Source organism: Nicotiana attenuata, unplaced genomic scaffold (assembly GCF_001879085.1).
Source record: "Nicotiana attenuata strain UT unplaced genomic scaffold, NIATTr2, whole genome shotgun sequence".
In the NCBI taxonomy this organism is placed as follows: Eukaryota; Viridiplantae; Streptophyta; class Magnoliopsida; order Solanales; family Solanaceae; genus Nicotiana; species Nicotiana attenuata.
Genome location: NW_017670394.1, coordinates 671844 through 692074, shown reverse-complemented (window position 1 = coordinate 692074; position 20231 = coordinate 671844). Strand labels below are relative to the sequence as shown.

Genomic DNA, 20231 nt, shown 5'->3' with positions numbered 1-20231 from the left:
TTAGGTTTGGTTGGTTTTAATACAAGTAATTTTCTTCCTATCTATTCTCCTTTTTATCTTCTTATAGCAAGAAATATATTTCTCTTTATTGGTGAATAACAACAACACCACCTTAGTGCCAAACAAGTTGGGGTTAGCGATATAAATCCTTATTCTGATTGGTGAATGTAATAAGATTTTAATTTTGCGGTAAATCATAGGAGAATGATGACTATGACTACAGCCAAAATATTTCCTCGGTGATGTACTGGTGGCACCAATCTTACATTTTGTCACTATGAACCAAGGAAAAAAAGGCTCGACAAGAAAAGGAGTGTACCATTGAGAGAAGCAATTGGAGTGGTAAAATAATAACTAGGACTTTTTACTTAAAATTTCTTAAGAAATAAAGCGGATAATATTTATTTAGTCGGTTTCTTCTAAAGGTTGACGTTTTGGTTCTTATAATTCGTCCTTAAAGGGCAGCCCGATGCATAAAGCATCCCGCATTCACGCAGGATCTGGTGAAGGACCGCATCCAAAGGGGCATGATGTAAGCAGTCTACCCTAGTACAAATAACAATGACTAATTTCACGGATCGATTATTTTTCGCCCTTCATTCTTAAAATTCATAGGCCTATAATATTTGTTTAGTATGATATAAATCTTTCATAAGCTAAATGCTCACTTGTTAGTAGTGGATAAAATTTCTTATCCATAGCCATATCTCTAGAAACAAAAATAAATGCATGTACATATAGGATTAAAATTAATTTCCATCACTTTTATTCAGCTTGAAACAATGTTAGGTAACAAAAATTCCAGCTCATATAGTACATTTGTTTCCATATATATAGTCCAAACTTTTCTTTCTTCTAACCCTGGAAAACATAAAGGATCTCATAGAACAAGAGGTTTTTCAGCTACATAATAGGGTCCAAAAGAGTACAATGGTTTTGTCCTAGAAATCTTCAAGAGTTTAGAGACAGTAAGATCTCTCGATCGATCCTTTTTCTGTAACCTCAAATTATGAATCACTTTTTTTCTCTGTAGCGTATCCGCTCCATGGTATAAAGATCAAGAATCTTGTGCATGAATATTCAAGGAGAGTAATGGCTGCGTAAAACTAGAACTTTTTTACTTGGACTAGAGCTCCTTGTCTCTTTCCTGATTCGAGCATTGCATCCAAAACAGCAACATCACGAGCACCTTCAGAAAATGAGAGACGAGGATCGATGTTTGAACTTTGGTCCTTCTGCATAAAAGAAATCTTATATGGTGACTGATAGAAAACCTTATGAAAACGTTCTGGAATTTAAACCACAGGAACAATGATCTGGAGTAGTGGTTTAACACTGCAATCATACATAATTTGGTAAAGGATAAATCAAAGGATTACAAGCATGGTTATTGATCAATGGAAAATGACTGCTCGTTTTCATTTCCAAAGCCAAATAAGCATACCGAACAACGTGACTTAAAATATATGTACAGTTCACGAGGCACAAATCAATTTGACTAGCTAATTTGCAGGACACTAAAGGGCAGCCTGGTGCACTAATCTCCCGCTCTGCGCGGGGTCCGGGAAAGGGCCAGACCACAAGAGTCTATTGTATGCAATCTTACGTACCCTGCATTTCTGCAAGAGACTGTTTCTATGGCTCGAACACGTGACCTCCTAGTCACGCTAAAACTAAGAAAATGAGAAATTCAGGAAGCATTTTACCTTCAGGTTGGCCGTTGATACATCTGATAGAAATGTTTTCAGTTCGTCAGTGACCCCGCTAAAAGGATAAAAGAAGCTCTTGCTTTGACCATCAACCATATGAAGGTGAACCTATGACAGCAATTTAAAGACAAAACATATGTGAGATTTGCACTGAAACCATTGTTCTTTGTGAAGGGAAAGAAGTTAGAAAAAATCACATTCGTTCTAATCGGAATTAAGAATAAAGCTTCAAATTACCGAGTAGCCATGTTTTCCATCCTTGTTACCGCGATCAACTTGCAGCACTCCATTCAAACCGACAACTCGCCAGATTATCTAGAGATGTGAACAGTATAATTAATCAAGAATTACGGCTCTACAGATATGTTGTCATAGAAAATACTTTCTGGAGAAAAAAAAATAGTTAGTATTGAACTTGCCTTTGGTGATTTTGAAGATACCACCATCACAAAAACTCCTGAACACCCATTCTCCAGCTGACTAGAGAGAACAAAAGGTGATCATCGGTTACATTCAACTTTGTTAAAATTAAATCTCTAATACAGTGAAACCTCTCTATAACAACCTCATTTATATATTCCGATATTTAGTGATAGAAGACAGACTTATCAGATTACATCAAAATTGGTTCCGAGAAAAACTTGGCTTTCATAGTGAATGATTGTTATATAGGGATGCCATTATAGAGAGGTCTAATGGTATCAGGATAATAGTGTAGAACTCACAACATAGACGAGATGTTATCAGGAGGAGGCAAAGTCTTATCGACATGAGAATTCATGGCTGACAAAGATGCAATCTCACATCCAACAAGCTGCACATTTGAAGAGGACAATAGTGATAATTAATAATTGAAGAAGCTTTGACAAGTAATTAGTGACGTCCAAAATGTAAAGAACATCTTTTTGTCTTCAAGTTGAAATATGTTTAAAAAATAGCTATCGCCAAATAGATCTGGAAGGGATGGCAATATTACCATCCTTAGTCCAGCTACAAAATGTACACCCATGTCTAGAATGAAACCACCCTGAAGAAATCAAATGAAATCGTCAAAAATCAAGTCAATGAGTCTGAACTGAAACAGAGAAAAAAACGCATGCAACGTGCTTAACAACTCGAAAATGCTTCCATTGTGCTTAAGACTACAACGAAAAAGAAAACTTAGAGACCAGAGATGTTACAATCAACTATTCAGTTTAGCTTCAAGATTATTTAACATGTACTATGACGAAAGAAGCCACTTTATTTTGAAGAACCTTTTCCCCGCTATTAGATAACAACAACAACAATCCAGTAAAATCCCATAAGTGGGTCTGCGGAGGGTAGTGTGTACCTTACCCCTCCTCTATTAGATAGCGGAGCTAATGTATCATTTAGTGAAATACTCACAACAAACTGGCGTCTCCAGGAGCTGGAGAAGTAAGGATTTGAGTTGTTCATTGATCCTTCAACGATTACTTGGATATTCATCATCTCTCCAATTTCAGAAATTAGTTTTTTGCCCTGTACAATACAATAACTAATTTATCCGGCTAGCCACATATGAAAAATAAGATCGAAACACAAGTAACAAGCACCTCAATGAAGGCAGGTTCGAAGCGATAATTTTCTGCTACAGCCCATATTGGTTGATGAGTCAGTGTGGCGCTTAGAGAATTATAGTGAGTCAATGCTGTTTCTGCCTCGTCCACAGCTGCATTAATACAACAATCTCAGATATATATAGGTGAAATGCAAATATATAACAACTTGATATATCTAAATAGACAAATTTATTAGACCAAAATAATCCCATATGTATAGAAGTATCATTATTTGATTGATCTAAGTTAATGCAAAATATTAATAATAAAGAACAATATTTTATTTCTCCTTCATCTTTAACCAGAGGTCTCGGGTTCGAGCCCTGGGTACGGAATCGCCTTTATTAGGGAGCGTTTTACCCCCCAATGTGGGACTTCCCGGCGCGAATCTGGATTTAGTCGGGCCCCAATGTGGGTAACCGGTCACCGGGTGGGACGAAAAAAAAATTAATTTCTTCATTTTTTTATTTTTTTATTTATTAATATTTTGGTCAGTCGTTGAATATATATATACATACATGTATACATGTATATATATGTACACACACACACACACACACACACACACACACACACACACACATATATATATATATATATATATATATATATATATATATATATATATATATATTGGGCATCTATCTAGTTCTAAATAACTAATATTAAGGTACAATTCTAATGTAGTAATTTAAACTACTTGAGTTTACGCGATTGGGTGAGCGGCTATTTGGGTTAATTCTCCATAAATTATATATACATATTCAGTGAATATCAACAATTATATATGTGTAACAGTGAAAAGCAATAAATGCCATGTGTCAAAAGAAATCTTAAATTTGATTCGTTTTGTGGAAACGTGTGCAGTAAAAAAGTCCCATGCTTCAAAACGTGTGACAAGTAAAATCCAAAAGCCAATAGTGCTTAACGTGGCAACATCTGAATGGTTCAACAAACAAGTTGAAACAAATAAAAGGTCAAAAACCCTAATATTTTCCATCTAAAGAACTGAAAGCAGCCGTGGTAAATTTTCTAGGTCAAAAAAATGACTCCAAAATTCATCGAAGAAAAAGGCATGGACTTCAATGAAAACGACGGATATAAAGAAAAGTACATAACCCGAACCATAAATTTCTACGGGTGGGCCGGATTTGTAAAACCACCCGAAGATTACAGCCCAGATTTAGTTGTTGAGTTCTACGCCAACTTGAATCCAACATATAATCTTTCTTATGTTAAAGGACAACTTGTTGATTTTTCTCCTGAAGAAATTAACAATCTCTACGGTCTTATACCCGTTGACGATTCGTCGACCCGATTGGTAATAGCTGACCCGCCCGTTGAAGAGATTGAGGAAATTCTTTGTCCTTATGGAGCTAACTGGTCAGTTGATGAAAATGGAGTTAAAATCAGCTGTAAAAGCAAGAATATTGGGTTTGCGGCGCGGGCCTGGTTGCGTTTTGTTAATAGTAGAGTGATCCCGAGCACGAATGTGAATGCTTCGGAGATTTGTATGGATCAGTTGACTCTGGTGTATGCAATGCATACTAGGTTGCCTATTGATTTGGGTCGAATTATCAATGCCAATGTCAAATGTGCTTGTTGGAGAGAAACTGTTAGGTTTCCTTCCACTATTACTAAGTTGTTGAGGAAGAAGGGAATAAACTCCGAGAGTTTGGTGAAAATGCAGAATGAAATGATTGATAGAAGAATATGGAAGAAAATGGAAATGACAACTGGACCAAATAAGTTACAGGGGTGTGAGGATGAACTGCGCGATGAGCAGCTAGCACCACCATCCGAGCAAAGTGCTCGGGAATACATGGAAAGTATTTGGAGGGTGGAGGAAAGGATGGACAGGTTTGAGGAACGAGTAATGAGCAAGTTGGTTAGAAGTCAACATAATCAGATGCAATATCTAACTTACAGTACTCGGTTATTGGGGACATTCTGTAACATGATGAAACAGATGGCTATGATTTGGGAATTTACTGATCTTCCGGAGTTTCCACCATTTGTATTTGTCCATCCTACGTCTCAGCCTATTCCTCGAGTTGTACCTACCGAGGGACCAAATGATTTAGCGGGACCAAGTCAGCCGCCTCCTCCACCACACGAAGGTGCTCAGAGTTACACAGAAATAATTCAAAGGTTGGTAGAACAGATGGACAGGTTGGAGGAACGCGTGATGAGCAAGTTGGACAGATACGAACAAATTCAGATGCAACAACTATCTTACACTAGTCAGATGTTTTTGTTGCTCTCCAACATGATTAGACAAATTGCTATGACTTGGGAAATTTCTGATCTTCCAGAGATTCCTCCATTTGTATTTGTTGATCCTGTATCTCAGCCTGTTCAGCCTCCACCTCCATCAGCTCAGAGTTACACAGGAAATATTCAAAGGGTGTACGAACGTACAGAGAGGTTGGACGAACGAACAGAGAGGTTGGACGAACGAGTGACGAGCAAAATGGAAAGAATTGAACACATTCAGATGCAACATCTAACTTATAATACGCATTCATTGTGGTTGTCCGCCAATGCCTGAGACAAATTGGAGTGGCTAGGAACTTTCCTGATTTTCCGGAGTTTCCTCCATTTGTATTTGTTGATCCTTCTCAGCCTATTCCGTTTCCGCCTCCCCCTCGGTCTTATGAATTTCCCCAGCCACCACTCCCACCCCCAGCACCACCCACACCTTGAGAATATGACTCATAAATATCTGCAGTAGATGTTTCCTGTGTGTTGTAAACTTTTGTGAGTACCAGATTATCTGTTTGTTAGTTGCAGCTTTAGCTGGTAAATTTGTAGTGTCAATCTTTTTGGAGTACAATGGTAATGCCAAGGAAGTGAAGGAAACTCTTGTTCGTTGGCACGGACAGAAAATCAAGAAGAAACTCAAGTCCCTAAGGAGAACTATCTCTGCATGTCTCTTATGGAATGTTTCGGGGAGGCATGCGATCTCTCAGATGTTTCAAAGGAAAACGGAAGCTTTGCACGACAAAAAATATAGATGCTTATGTTTTTGTTTTGTTTTCTGGTGTACTATAAACTATGTAAATGGCATTAGCTCTTTCACATGTACTGCACCTCGTTGGTACTTTTGCAAGTAATATATTATACATATATATCCTTAATATGAAAGAGTACTGTCAATGTGCCTCCCCGCCCCTGGCCTCAGTCCACTGATGAAGGATGTTGCAAGGTTATTAAGTTCAGATTTAACTCCAAAAACAAGATTTTGAATGTAAGACGTGCAAGGTCTTAATTTGAATCTCAACAAAGATCTACTCTAGCCTCAAGACCAAGACATGTTAAACTTCTTATATCAGTCATGTCACTAAGAGTACTGTAGTAGAAGACATTTAAGGTTGAACAAGTCGCAATAGGAAGAACGCTAGAAGCTGGTTAGTTAACTGTAGTTCAAACAGAAATAAATTGAACAGAGAAACATACATAAGTTCAATGAAATGAAAATGCATCTTACTTGAAGCGGCTGGTTTCTCTGGAGTTCCCAATTTCGCCAAGTAAAAGAAGATATGCAAATACACAATGGTTAGTTAATTGCACGTCGCACAGATATGAGCTATTTACACAATTTATTTAAACGGTTCATAGAAGCAAATGTAAGAGATAAGGAGAGAAGATGAAAAGCAAGTATTTGTCCTGCTTCATTGACAAGGCAACAAACTTGAAATTTTATTAGAAATGAACTTCTCCAACACCATTTATTGCAACTTTTTATGCAATTACCTTGAAGGACATGCTTTCCTGCCTTAAGCAACCTCAATGACATATCCACCTGCATGAATTAATTCAAATGTCAAACACAATTTTCAGAACTAACTGCAATTTATCAATCTAACATTGATCGTCAAGATGTTTCACTTCAGAACTAATTGCAATTTGTTAAGTACAACGCTGATAGTGAAGACATTTCCTCTTTCCATGTACTATTGACACCTATAAAAGTATTTCTTGTGATATTCGACCATGAAAGTGTGTACCTTTCTTTTAATAAATAGTACAGTCTACCCTTATTTGATTAAAAAAAAAAAAAATCCCAATCCCTGACATTGTAATTCTGACATCAATGAATTTTTAAAGTATATATTTTTTGCTGTTTCTCTAAGTTCGTCACGGTTTACTGAGTCATTCCTATAGTAATTTAGCATAACCATGCAGTTTTCCTATGCCATGATTGGGTTAACACCTTCAGGAGAAACGTTGAGGATTGGGAAAAAGAGAGATTCAGCCAACTATTACAGTGACTCCAGAGAGAGCCTCTTGCAGAATACTCCAAATTCACTTAAATGGAATTGGAGACCATGAAGAGATGGTAAATTCTATCAGCCTATAAGAAAGTATCGATGGATCCTCTCAGCAATCATATTGGCGATAGAGATTTTCTTGGATTTGCTATATCCTCCAAGAGTGATTGGTTTCTGCTAGACAGCAACACATGAGGCGTGCTTGACACAAAATAACCTTTAGAAGAGGTTCTAAATTAGGCAGCAGATGTTGTATGTGTAATCTTACAGAGAAAGTTAATCATCTTTGATACAGTGTAGGCCTAGGGTGGTTTTGCAGATCTGGAATATGTGCCGTATATGGTTAAGGAGCTTTTGTCGGGCTGGTATGGCAGAAAACCGAAGAAGGAATTCAGAAAGTTATGAAATTCTATTCCTGCATGTATATTTTGGGTTATCTGGTGGGAGCAGATGCGGATCCTGAATTTAAATTTTATGCGTTCAGATTCACAATTCTACCACATCTCATCTAATTTAATGGGTTCAAAATTTATTGTTTGTACATATTTAATAATTTTCTAGGCAAAAATACAGGGTATGAGCAAAAGCAATGGGTTCGGTTGAACCCAACCGAACCCATAGCTTTTACAGGTGGGAGAGGAACAAAAGATGCTTTCAGGGGAAAGCTGAACCTGTGCATAGACTTAAACACAGATGTTTTATATTTTTTGGCACTCGAGTGCAAGATGCTATATGTTTATGATACTGATGCATTACTTGTATTTCTCAGTTCCCTAAGTTTACAAAGAGCTACTGAGTTTTTCCTTGTACATATCCATGCACTTTTGCTTGAACAAAATACTTACAGATAAAAAGAAAATGAATGATACTTCCTTTCCTACTCCAGGATTACCTCCTTGACATGAAATGAAATAGAGACAGGGATATAAGATACACTCGACTAACGTTAATTACTTTGTGTATATGGAACTTGGTGATATATACAAGCATACAGACAAGCGAGAGAGATATACCATGGTTTGTCCAGCAAGAACAACGGCAACACCTGTAATGGAACTATTCTTAATGATATCTTCAAGCCCGGCATCTCCCCACTTACATTCCACATCTGGGAAATGCTTCCGTGCTATTTCAACAGCACTTCTGGCAGATTCCTAACAAACATAAGGTAACAATCACGACTAAGAATAACAACTACTTCAGAGAAAGGTACACAAAGAAACTCAGTTATTAGCTGATTCGGACTTTCATTTCAAGAGAACACACCAACGAGACTACATAAAGTTCCCATTTTTATACCCCAAATCTAAAATCCACAAACAACCACTAGCAAATATCCTGCATTTTCTCAATGATCCGATTTTCACTTTCAAGAAAAAATGCTACACTAGACTGCATAAAGTTTACATTTTTATCAAATTCAGTCGGTAAATCCACAAACAAATGCGAGCAAATAGCAAAAGTTTTATAGTGTATAACTTGTAGTTTCTAAACAAACCAATTCTTGCCGCCAAGGAAAATGCAACATCTAGACTACATAGTGTTGCCAATTTTATCATATGGATTTAATTTATATACACTGACACTGTAACGAATTACACTAACAGTGTAACTTAACCTTTGATAGCAGGTTACTTAGCAATAGAACAACAACAACATACCCAGTATAATCCCACATAGTAGGGTCTGGGGAGGGTAGTGTGTACGCAGACCCTACCTCTATCTTTGTGGAGTTAGAGAGGTTGTTTCCAATAAACCCTCGGCTCAGGCAAGCATAGGTACCACAATAATAACAAGAAACAAGACGGGAGAACACCGAAAAACCATGTAAAAGTAGCATACACAACAAGATAGTAAGATGATCGGAAAAAAAAAAAGAAAAAAAAAACAGTTATTCAAATAAGCCTACTACCAACCAAATGCGAGAATACGTACTAACACTACCGTATGAATAATCTAGACTACCTAACCTACTATACTAATCTTCGACCTCCACGGTCATGCCTTCCCATCACGGGTCATGTCCTCGGTCAGCTGTAGCTGCGTCATGTGATGCTTAATCACCTCACCCCAACTCTTCTTCGGCCTACCTCTACCTCTCCTAAGGCCCTCCAATGTCAACCTCTCACACCTCCTTACCGGAGCGTCTGTGCTTCTCCTCCTCACATGTCCAAACTATCTAAGCCGTGCTTCCCGCATCTTGTCCTCAATAGGGGTCACACCTACCTTGTCCCGAATAACTCCATTTCGAATCCTATCTAATCTGGTGTGCATCCATCTTAACATCCTCATCTTACTTAGCAATAGAGTTACCTGTAATTACCTTTTAAGTAACCTGAATGAAAATATTTTTTACTGCATCACTGCATATAACTTAAACTTTTATCTTATCCGGATATCTAAATCCATGAAAAGGAACGGGAGATTTATTTTAAATTCTAGATAACGCAATATAAAAATAATAATTAATTAATTCCACAGTTAGACAACATAAAGTTCCCATTTTTATGAACCCCAGAAACTAAAACTAATAATCAAATAATTTCACAGCTAGACTACATAAAGTTCCAATTTTTATCAAAACCCATAAACTAAAATCCACGAAAAAATGCATAGAAATGGAGAATATTTTTTTGTTTACATAAAAAACCAATTCTTTGCTTTGAACACAATTCAAGAATTAAGTTTAATTACCTCACTGCGACTCCAGATAGCTCTTAGAACAAAGAGGTGAGGAATTTCAGCTAATCTGGGAATGTATTGAGTTTTGACAAATATGCCAGCTCCAAGAATTGCTATTTGGGGTACCTGAGACTGAGCCATTGCAGATCTTAGCACTGATCGATTCGATTAGAGTTCAGTACTATTATTCAGTTTGTTTTCGCAGTTTGTTGGACTGGTATTGGTAAATGTTTAAAAACCATCTACGCACGTGAGCACGTGACACAACAAATAATAATAATAATAATAATAATAATATAGTTTAAGTTCAAATAAATATTATGATAATAATAAATTTAATAATATAATTTAAGTTCTAGGCATATGAATGTACAGGTTTTGAACAAAAACAGTTTAAGTTAATTTTCGACAATATGTAAATCTTAATTGCAAGCTTGATAGCGAATCTGAAAAATAGATTTAAGCTTCTATAGCCGATTAAATTGAACTAATATTGTAAAAATCCTCATAACTTAAACTTAATAATAATAATAATAATAATAATTTTTAACAGAGCTTAGTCCTTTTATATTGCTTAGATTAGAAGGAAAAACAGACGAATTTGTACAATATTATTCATCAAAAATAATTTTATTAAGTAATTTTTGTTCATTTGCTATTTAAGAGCTTCAAAAGGTAAATGTTTCAAAAAAAAAAACATTTATTCTCTTCTCAAATCAAAGGCATGAAATAAGATTTTTTATAAATATATTTATCCTCTTTCTAAATTTAATAAAAGATAAATACATAAAGAGTTTTAATTTTAATATATTTATTAATAATCATATTTTAACATACTTATTTAAAGATACATAATTTTTAAAAACTAATATAAATATTATTAAATAATATATTTGACTTATAAAATTAAAATTAATAAAAAAAATGCAAGTTCTTGAAAATGAAGACGGATGATCCTATTTTATTAGCTCAATAAGAAATAAATTTTGACAATAGAAGTCCTCATATACCTTATTGTGATTTATGAGGAATTCTATAAAAGTATCTTATGAAAATTATTGTTATTTCTATAGTCTAATACTGAAAATAAACAAATAACATAAAATACTTTTATGATAAATCAAATAATTTAAAAAATTGAATCTCTTGGTCTTTAGAAATGATGATGTTGGTTTTATAGCTCTTGGAAAAAAATTAATAAGTGACAATGTAAAGTCTAAAAAAATTGATCTTGAGTTACTATTTTACCACTATTAACTTAATATATAAAAACCTTGACTTTTTTTATTTGGAATAAATGCAAATAATAATAATTCATGACAACTTGTTTAGAATATATTTTGTCTTCCATTATTTCATCCTCATTATTTTAAGTTTATATTTTTTACTAATTTGATTCTTAATACTAATTTTGTTCATTTTTTTCACCACTAATACTCTTTCTATAGGGATAATTTATATATCCTAAGATTTTGTTAACCTGAAAACTAATTTTACTTATATGATAAATTTAAAAAATAGTTAAATTAAATTCTTTTGCTAATTAGTAATTCAAAGATTTAATTATTGTTCTTAGCATTAAAAAAAATAGTTTGTTCTTTATTCATTCAGATTCTTCATATATTAGCTCATTCATAGTTTAAATATTTAATTGTAATTATAATTTTATCCAATAAAATTTTGCATTGTTGAAGTCAAAAACTAATCTAATATTTCACTTTTGAATTTTGGTGTTGATAGAAATGTCAACCATTTTTTTTCTCTCTGTCTTTTATGTTTTAAATATCTTTTTAGTAATTTATTTTATTATTGGTCAGTGTAATTTTCAAATATTATATAAAAATAATATTTAGAAAGGTAGAACTTAATTGTAATTAGAATTTCAAAAGTAGGTATAATATGTATTCTCATTGAATAATATGAGAAGTTAGAAAATGAAGTCCACTCAAATTTATTTACTTTTCTAGTGTTATATTGTTAGCTTTGATTAGGTTTTCATGCTCAGAATCCTAATAAAATGTGAAAATAGTATATGTTAGCCAGTTTTCGAACTGATAATTGAAAAATAGCTAGTGTTTGCAAAGTTATTGAAAAATAACCACTATTTTGCTGCAACACGGAAAATTCCAACATAATATACTGGAGATTGGTGCACCTGTGTATGAACTTCCAGCATATTATGCTGGAACTCCAACACACGGAAAGTTCCAGCATAATATATTGGAGATTGGAGCACCCGTGTATGAACTTCCACCATATTATGCTGGAACTCCAGTATATTATGCTGGAAGTCCAGTATATTATATTGGAACTCTGGTATATTATGCTGGAATATTTCACGAATTTTGAATAGTATTTTCATTCAGATTTATCTTTACATAAAAAGTGGCTAAATTTCGATTACTTTTAAAAACTGTGACTATTTTTCAATTATCACTTGTAATCAGGCTATTTTTGAATTTCACTCTAATAACACATACATAAATATATTTTTATAAAATATTATTTATAATTATAATTTTTCTTAACAATTTTTTGCACTAATTGTAATTAAAGAATATTAATTGTTTGGGATTTTGTTTTTTGTTTTCTTACTTTGGTAAAAGTAAATATAGATAGAAAAGATTATTTGAAAGCTGAATATTTTATACCAAAGTTAGGACATAAAAATTTTGAATTTTTCATTGGCCAACGAAGCAATGGACTACCAATTCTAAGCCTTAAGTTTTCCTTTCCTCAAAAAAGTAAATATTTTGTATAGTTTTTCATGCTTATTTCACACGTTAGGACAAGTTCAAACAAGGAATATTTAATATGCAAAATTTAGTTGATTTGGAACTCCTAATATTAGGGAAATAAAATATAAGTTGATTTAGAACTCCTAAATATTAGAAAAATAATTAAATTACTATTTTGTTTAGTGTGAAATTTATTTTTAAAAGCTGAATAGATACGGAGACACTTAAAGTTGGCACCATTTTTCATTTAGACACCTGAAGTTAGGGGTGTTCCTAATGAGCACGTACATTACATGAACTTATTCCAATTAGGCACTTCTTGCTGAGTTGGCACATTGAGTGAGCTTCACCCAATATAGGCGCGTGAAGAGTCCAACAAACAGATTTTTTCTTTCTTTTTTTTTGGTCTTTTTTATTTCCTCCTCCTTCTTCTTCTTTATGTCCACCACCATTTCCACCATTGCCTCCTCCACTTTCACCATTGTTGTGCCTCAACCATTGATTTAGCTCAATAGTTTCTCCTTTATCCGAGCATAATAGAAATTCTCTAGATCCAAGCATCAAAAGGTTAAACAAACGGAAAAGGGTTCAAAATGCCCCTAAACTATTGGAAAAGGTTTAAAAATACCCTTCATCCACCTATTGGGCCAAATATACTTTTTCATCCACTTTATTGGTTCACTTATGCCCTTTGACCGTTAGGTCAATGTTAAAATTAAAAATAATTATTATTCTTTTTGTAAAACTTAAAAAAAAAATTGCAAAATATTTTCCGTTTTTTTAACCTAATGCACCAATAGTCCACTAATTTAGTAAAGTCTCTTTCTTTTTTTTCATTTTTACAAAAAACAACTCAGTTTTTACAAAAAAAAATTTATTTTTTTTTCATTTTTTTCAGTTTTTTTAAAGCATTTTTTTTTTGTAAAAACTAAAAAAACATTGTAAAAACTGAAAAAAATGTTTTTAATAAAATATTTTTGTTTTTTAAAAACTGAAAAAAATATTTTCGTTTTTTGAAAAATATTATTTTTTAAGTTTTTTTAAAGCATTTCGTTTTATTTTCGTTTTTCAGTTTTTTTAAAGAAAAAATATTTTTGTTTTTTTAAAAAAAACTGAAAAAAAGAGAAAAAAATATTTTTCAAAAACGAAAATATTTTGTTGAAAATATCTTTTTCAGTTTTTAAAAAACGAAAATATTTTATTAAAAACATTTTTTTCTTCTATTGTTACAATTTTTTTCCAGTTTTTACAAAAAAAAAAAATGCTTTAGAAAAACTGAAAAAAATAATATTTTTTTGTAAAAATTGAAAAAAAAGAAGAGGAAGAATTTACTAAATTAGTGGGGACTACATGTGCATTAGTTTGAAAAAACAAAAATATTTTGTAAAATATTTTTTTTAAGTTTTACAAAAAGAATAATAATTACTTTTAATTCAAACATTGACCTAACAGTCAAAGAGCATAAGTGAACCATAAAGGTGGATGGAGGGGTATTTTTAGCCCAATAGGTGGATGAAGGGTATTTTTAAACCTTTTCCAATAGTTTAGGAGCATTTTGAACCCTTTTCCGTTAAACAAAATTCGTAAATAATCCAATAATTTCAAAATCTCCGCAAAATTACACAGCAAAACAAAAATGCTAAGACATGTAAAAGTGACGGCGTGAGCTTACCCAATGAAAAAGAAGAAATGTAGCACTGGATCTGAGTAGTCGAAGGAGAAAAGAGGGAGCAGTAGGAAAACTCTCTATAAGACAAGATCCGGAATTTTGATAGGAACACTTGAATTGAAAGAGAAGGAAAGTGAAATAAGGGTACGGTGAATTATAAATTTGGACTTCAACCCCGCGCTAGAGAGCCTAGAGCAACGATCCATTAACGGGGTCTTTTAAAAGCTTGAAGATTTAAAATGGGTTACTTGATTGGATGAAAGTTTGTGAAATTAATGTTGGGGTTGACTACGGGTCGTCGTGGGGAATCTTTAGCTGAAGTTATAACAGATTTGGAGTAGTTTTTCTTAAAAGTTTGGATTAAAATCTTGGTTGGAACAAGAACACACATGAAGATAGTGAAGAACACCAAGAATACTGATTTCCAAAACACCAATGTCTCATTTTTTTTTAAAATGTGCTCTTTCTTGATTGGGTGTAACTTAAGTTTTTCTTTTCTTTTTGAGAATGTTATTTTTATTTTGTCTATTAAATAGATTTAACATAGTTTTTCCTCTCTTTTTTAACTCAAAAAGATATATGTCGTCATTTTATTTGTCATTTATTTGCCATTTGCCACATCAGCAGCGAGTGTATTGCACAAACTTTGTAAGTTTCGCTAGTTGTCAAAAGAGTGTCTAATTGGAACAAAGTTCGTGTAATGTACGTGCTCATTAGGAACACCCCTAAGTTCCGGTGTCTAAATGAAAAATCGTGCCAACTTTAAGTGTCTCCGTATGTATTCGGCCATTTTTAAAGGGTAAAAAAGGCAAACGACATTTCGCTAAGGGCCTTAGTGCTTTTAATATAGTATAAATATAAATATAAATATAAATAAATAGATAACTCATAGGGTATGTAAGTGTAACATTTCCGTAATACAGAGAAGTTTAGTTGGTTAATTTCAATTCACAGTATGTCCATTCGAAACTGAGTCAAATATAGGCGTATAACTGTATATAGAGTAATTAACCTTTAAATATTTATAAGTCACATTTGTACTTACGATTTATAAGTCGCACTAGGTCCGTTTCCCTCCGATGTATTCCTCCATTTTCGACGGTGAATGAAGTAATTTTGAGTGAGTATTAGCAAACAAAACCTACATACAACCTCCAATTTCTTCACAAAACATCCAAAATCTTCTGATTCAGGTAATTCTATTGTGTTTTGAGTTATCAGAAAATTTTAGTTTATTTGTAATATTATAAGATTGATTTGAGTTATTTTGGTGACTAAAAACTGAAACTTGCTAATTAAGTTCTTCCAAATTCAAACATTTTTTAGTTTGGAAGTAATTTAAGTCATAATTGCGTGGCTTTCATTTGCACCATTAGTTTTTGAATGAACATTTGGTAAAGGTTGGATGAAAGTTGCTAACTTTCATTCCATGGATTAAGAAGTTTAGTGTAAGAGTTGTCCAATCAAGAACTTTCAATCCATGTCATGTGCAGAGGCTGTGAGTAGCAATCATCTTGACATGAATTGCATTAAGATTGAGAAATTGAATTCTACTATATATATTATTAGACCAATGACAACACATTCCATTTGGCAACCAAATCTTCACTATTGTTTTGAAAGTGCTACATATGTAAAGAAAAAAGAGAGAATGAGAATGATGAAAAGGGATATCGTGATTCGTGTGTGCCTATGAATTGCAGTGAGTCTAGCAGGGAAACCATGTTGAAGCAAGTCTGTAGACATTTTGGGGATGTCTTAACAAATAAAAGAACAAAGGCATGGCGTCTCAATCTATCAAAACAACAATACCAACATAGATTATTTTCTCCTCCTTTTTGCATCAGATGTCTTCTCCAGCAATCTGCATTGAAGTCTCCCTGAGATTTTCTTTAGTGAAGGACAATTAAGAACTACAATCTTCTTGATCTTTGGCATTCCCATATCATCCACTATCAATTCTTGTAGAGAAGTACAATCTTCAATTTCAAGCAGTTCAAGTTGCGGAAAACTATCTACACCAGAGCAATCCAGCTTTTTTACACTGTTGTAGTAAAAGTCTCTGAGTTTCAAGATCTTTAATTTGAGTAGTCTTTTTAGTGTATTCATTGGATCTTCTGTCATTGTAAATGCGGAAATAGTAAGTTTGATGATATTTGGAGGAAATGCTTCCGAGTTGGGTAGTTTTTTCAGTGGTATGTGCTCAATATTCAGCTTGGTGAGATAATGATAGCCAGAAAGATTGAATGTCTGTGTATAATACGTACTGCTGATTGCCCCTGCTTCAATACTTATAGAAGTTCTGTCGTCGAAATTTCCTCCCAAACAAAGCTTCTCGAGCTTCTGTAACACATGATCTGCATCCATCAATGCCCTCAATATCTCTTCTGAGATATACCTTATCTTCAATCTTCTTAAATTGATGAATTTAGAGAACCAGCTCGGTTTCAAATACTCGGATTGTACATTGTACAGTGTCTGGAGATTTATTGAATCCACCTTATCTGGAAGGGACATATTTTTGTTCTTAAATCTGCGTGTGAGAGAAAATGAGGATATGAAGTTAGTAGTATATCCAAGAAGGATATGTCTCACTTGTCTCATCCTCCAGACAGAAGTAGGAAGGAATATGGTTCCCAAACATCCTCGGATGTCCAAGGTAAGAAGGGTTTCAAGATAACATACACGGGAAGGAAATTCTCCATGGAAAGTTCCTTTTAGTTTAATGTAACTTAAGTGGTTCATGTTCACAATTTCATTTGGCAAAGAGCACCAAGAATATCTAGCCTCAAGACTCAAAACACGTAGGAACCTGAATCTGGAAATCATATGTTGGAGATGTTGCTGGTCGATTCCCTGGTAATCGCTGGTGAAACATAGCAAAGCGCGAATCTTTGGAGCTTCAGAGTTTGAAGTGACATACTCAGTGATATGTCGAGGATGGAGAGCAACTCTTCGAATTCTGGTAGTAGTAGCACCAAAACCTCTGCTGTCTACCTTCTGAAAAAAGTTGCTCTCTTCAGCCAGTGTAATGCAAAGATCATGCAAAAGATCATGAATTCGACAACTTTTGATCCTTCCATCGAATCCTCTACTAGCAACCTGGATTAAATTCCGAGCCACCAAGATGTTTAGGTAGTCTGCCCCAATATCTGTGGCATCCATCCCCCTTTCACTTCCTAAAAATTTCTCTGCAACCCACATGTTGATCAAATCAGAAGCATATATTTGTGTATCCTCAGGAAAGAGTCCAAAATAGAGAAAGCAAGGTTTTAAAGTGGCCGGCAAATCCGTGTAACTCAAAGTCAAAATCTTTGAGAATTTGTCTTGATCATCTAGACCTATTTTTTTGAGTATCCCATTCCATTCAGGTTCTGTTCTTTCTCGGGCACGCAACATACCTGCTGTCATCTCAATAGCTAGAGGCACGCCACCACATCTTCCTACTATCTTCCTAGCAATGTCTATCAGCTCTGGTGGATTGATGGTGGTTTCTTGAAGGGTTGTGATCATCTTGGAGAATAGCTTCCAGCTATTTTCTGGATCTAGGGGTTGCAACTTATGAAGTGATTTTTCACCTCCAATGTATCGACCAACATTATTATTTCGTGAAGTAATAATAAGCCTACTTCCACTTTTACAATTGTTGGGGAAGACAAGTTTCAAACCATCCCAAGTGCTAGTATTCCAAATGTCATCCAAGAAAACAAGATACCTTTTTTCCTTCAAGAATGTGCTCAAGTTGAACTCCAACTCCTCATCTCTCCTTCCTTCTGGTAGGCCTACTTGTCTAGCTATGCTGAGTAGAAGCTCCCTCATTCTTGGCTCTTGAGAAATATAGACTAAAGCGGAGCACTCGAAATTACCTTGAAGACGCCTGTAAATTCTCTTTCCAAGTGTTGTCTTTCCCAGACCTGGCATGCCAACTATTGAGACTACAGCGTACCTTAAATGTGCATCGAGTAATTTGGCCTCTAAACTTTGGCAATCTTTGTCTAGACCAACAACATCAGGTTCATCGGCATAGAGAAATGATCTTCTAAAATCCCAGTTGCCATCAGCTTCAGCACTAGCACCGGTATCCATGATACCATAAGTTGTTCTTACGCGATCAATTTCATGTACCCTTCTCTTGATCTTCTCAATTTCTGAAACAAACTTAAATGCAGCTATTCCAAACGGAATGGCGTGAAAAGTCTTCTTAAAAAACCCAAGTGATTTTCCTCCCTTGGATGCAACTTTGGGAAGAAACTCATCCAGAATATCTTCCACATCACGAGCAATTTCTTCAATATCCTTGATCATGTTCTTGATTCTTTCATCTCTGGCTTGCTTGGACTCAGCATCTTTGAGGTAAGATTGCATGTGTCTCATCTCTCTTTCGATCCATTTTGTGTTCTCTGGCAATTTACTATACCTAGAAACTTGTGCTGAAATAAGTTCACCGGCAATATCTGCAGCCTTCTTGATTACTACTGTCAACAGAATTTCTGCCATGTTTTGTTTTGTCACAAATTGAATCTGAGTCAAATTGTGTAATGTTATCTCTAATGCAATGCTAATAGTTCTGAGTTCTTCTTTGTTCTGCTGGTCAACCTACTGATGTATCTGTCTATTGTTCTAAAGTCAACCATCTCCCGGCCCCTTCAAAAATATATAAGAAGTTGGCATCCATCCAACACCTGGAAAACAAAAGGAAATAATATTAAAGTCTTTCCTATTTCAACATGGGACAGATAGAATTTGAGAAGTTTAAATGCAATAAAATAGTGAAAGGCACGAACTCTGCTTTTGGAATTCTTTAAATTATAGCTAGGCTTTTGGAATTCTTTGAAACTGTTAACTGCCAAGTGCCAACACACCATGGAAGACCTTTTTTTTTTTTCTTTTTTTGGCAGCCCGGTGTACTAACCTCCCGCTATGTGCAGGGTCTGGGGAAGGGCCAGACCACAAGTGACTATTGTACGCAACCTTACCCTTCATTTCGGCTGTTTTCACGGCTCGAACCCGTGACCTCCTTGTCACATGGCAGCAACTTTACCATGGAAGACTAACACTTTATATTGCAGCTGACCAAACAAGAAATACATGAACAGAGACAATCTATTCTTACTTGGGAGGACAAACCAGACAATTTTCTAGACTTGTCAACAGGGGCGGATTTAGGGGGGCGGAAGGGGGTTCACCCGAATCCCCTTCGCCGAATATATAAGGTAAAATCTGGTATTTACCTCTATATATTAAGTTTTGAACCCCCTTTAACACAACCCAAAAGTGTAGTTTAGTGGTCGAGGGGGTTCCAAACCTTGATAAGGTCATAGGTTCAATTCCCACTAGCTACAAAAAAAAATTTTGAACCCCCTTCATGGAGATCCTGCCTCCGCCACTGCTTGTCAATCAAGGATATACTTTTGAGTACTGAAAGAGAATTAGACATTATATTAGTTAGCAAGTAGTTATAATATTGACTTGTTAATTGTGTATATGACCTTTTACCATAGTTTTCCTTTTCCTTCTGCTGCAATCATCTTCTTTCAAAGGGGACGATGATCATTTCATTTTCTATTATAAACTGT

The 20231-nt window shown here is 34.5% G+C and overlaps 2 protein-coding genes across 2 annotated transcripts; both read right to left on the bottom strand.

Annotated features, from left to right (window-relative positions):
• Nucleotides 1-738: 738 nt before the first annotated feature.
• Nucleotides 739-10456, bottom strand: LOC109238802 (glucose--fructose oxidoreductase). The gene is made up of 12 exons (XM_019405281.1): nucleotides 10261-10456; nucleotides 8580-8720; nucleotides 7049-7097; nucleotides 6783-6800; nucleotides 3287-3402; nucleotides 3099-3212; nucleotides 2686-2736; nucleotides 2435-2523; nucleotides 2129-2189; nucleotides 1947-2024; nucleotides 1707-1817; nucleotides 739-1235 (listed from the first exon to the last, which is right to left on the bottom strand). Exons 1-12 carry the CDS (start codon nucleotides 10387-10389, stop codon nucleotides 1107-1109), a joined length of 1086 nt encoding a protein of 361 aa, XP_019260826.1. The 5' UTR covers nucleotides 10390-10456; the 3' UTR covers nucleotides 739-1106.
• A 5225-nt stretch (nucleotides 10457-15681) lies between these two features.
• LOC109238801 (disease resistance protein RPH8A-like) lies at nucleotides 15682-19381 on the bottom strand. Its single transcript, XM_019405280.1, has one exon. The coding sequence runs from the start codon at nucleotides 19150-19152 to the stop codon at nucleotides 16477-16479; it is 2676 nt and encodes an 891-aa protein (XP_019260825.1). The 5' UTR covers nucleotides 19153-19381; the 3' UTR covers nucleotides 15682-16476.
• Nucleotides 19382-20231: the final 850 nt, after the last annotated feature.

Bases quoted from the DNA above. Each gene is read 5' to 3' on its own strand.
- LOC109238802 (XM_019405281.1), bottom strand. From the start codon at position 10,389: ATGGCTCAGTCTCAGGTACCCCAAATAGCAATTCTTGGAGCTGGCATA. The intron at 3,213-3,286 runs GTGCTTGTTACT...TGTATTGTACAG, and splicing joins TCGAACCTGCCTTCATTGAG to GGCAAAAAACTAATTTCTGA. The intron at 2,737-3,098 runs GTGAGTATTTCA...TGATTTCTTCAG, and splicing joins CCTGGAGACGCCAGTTTGTT to GGTGGTTTCATTCTAGACAT.
- LOC109238801 (XM_019405280.1), bottom strand. From the start codon at position 19,152: ATGGCAGAAATTCTGTTGACAGTAGTAATCAAGAAGGCTGCAGATATT.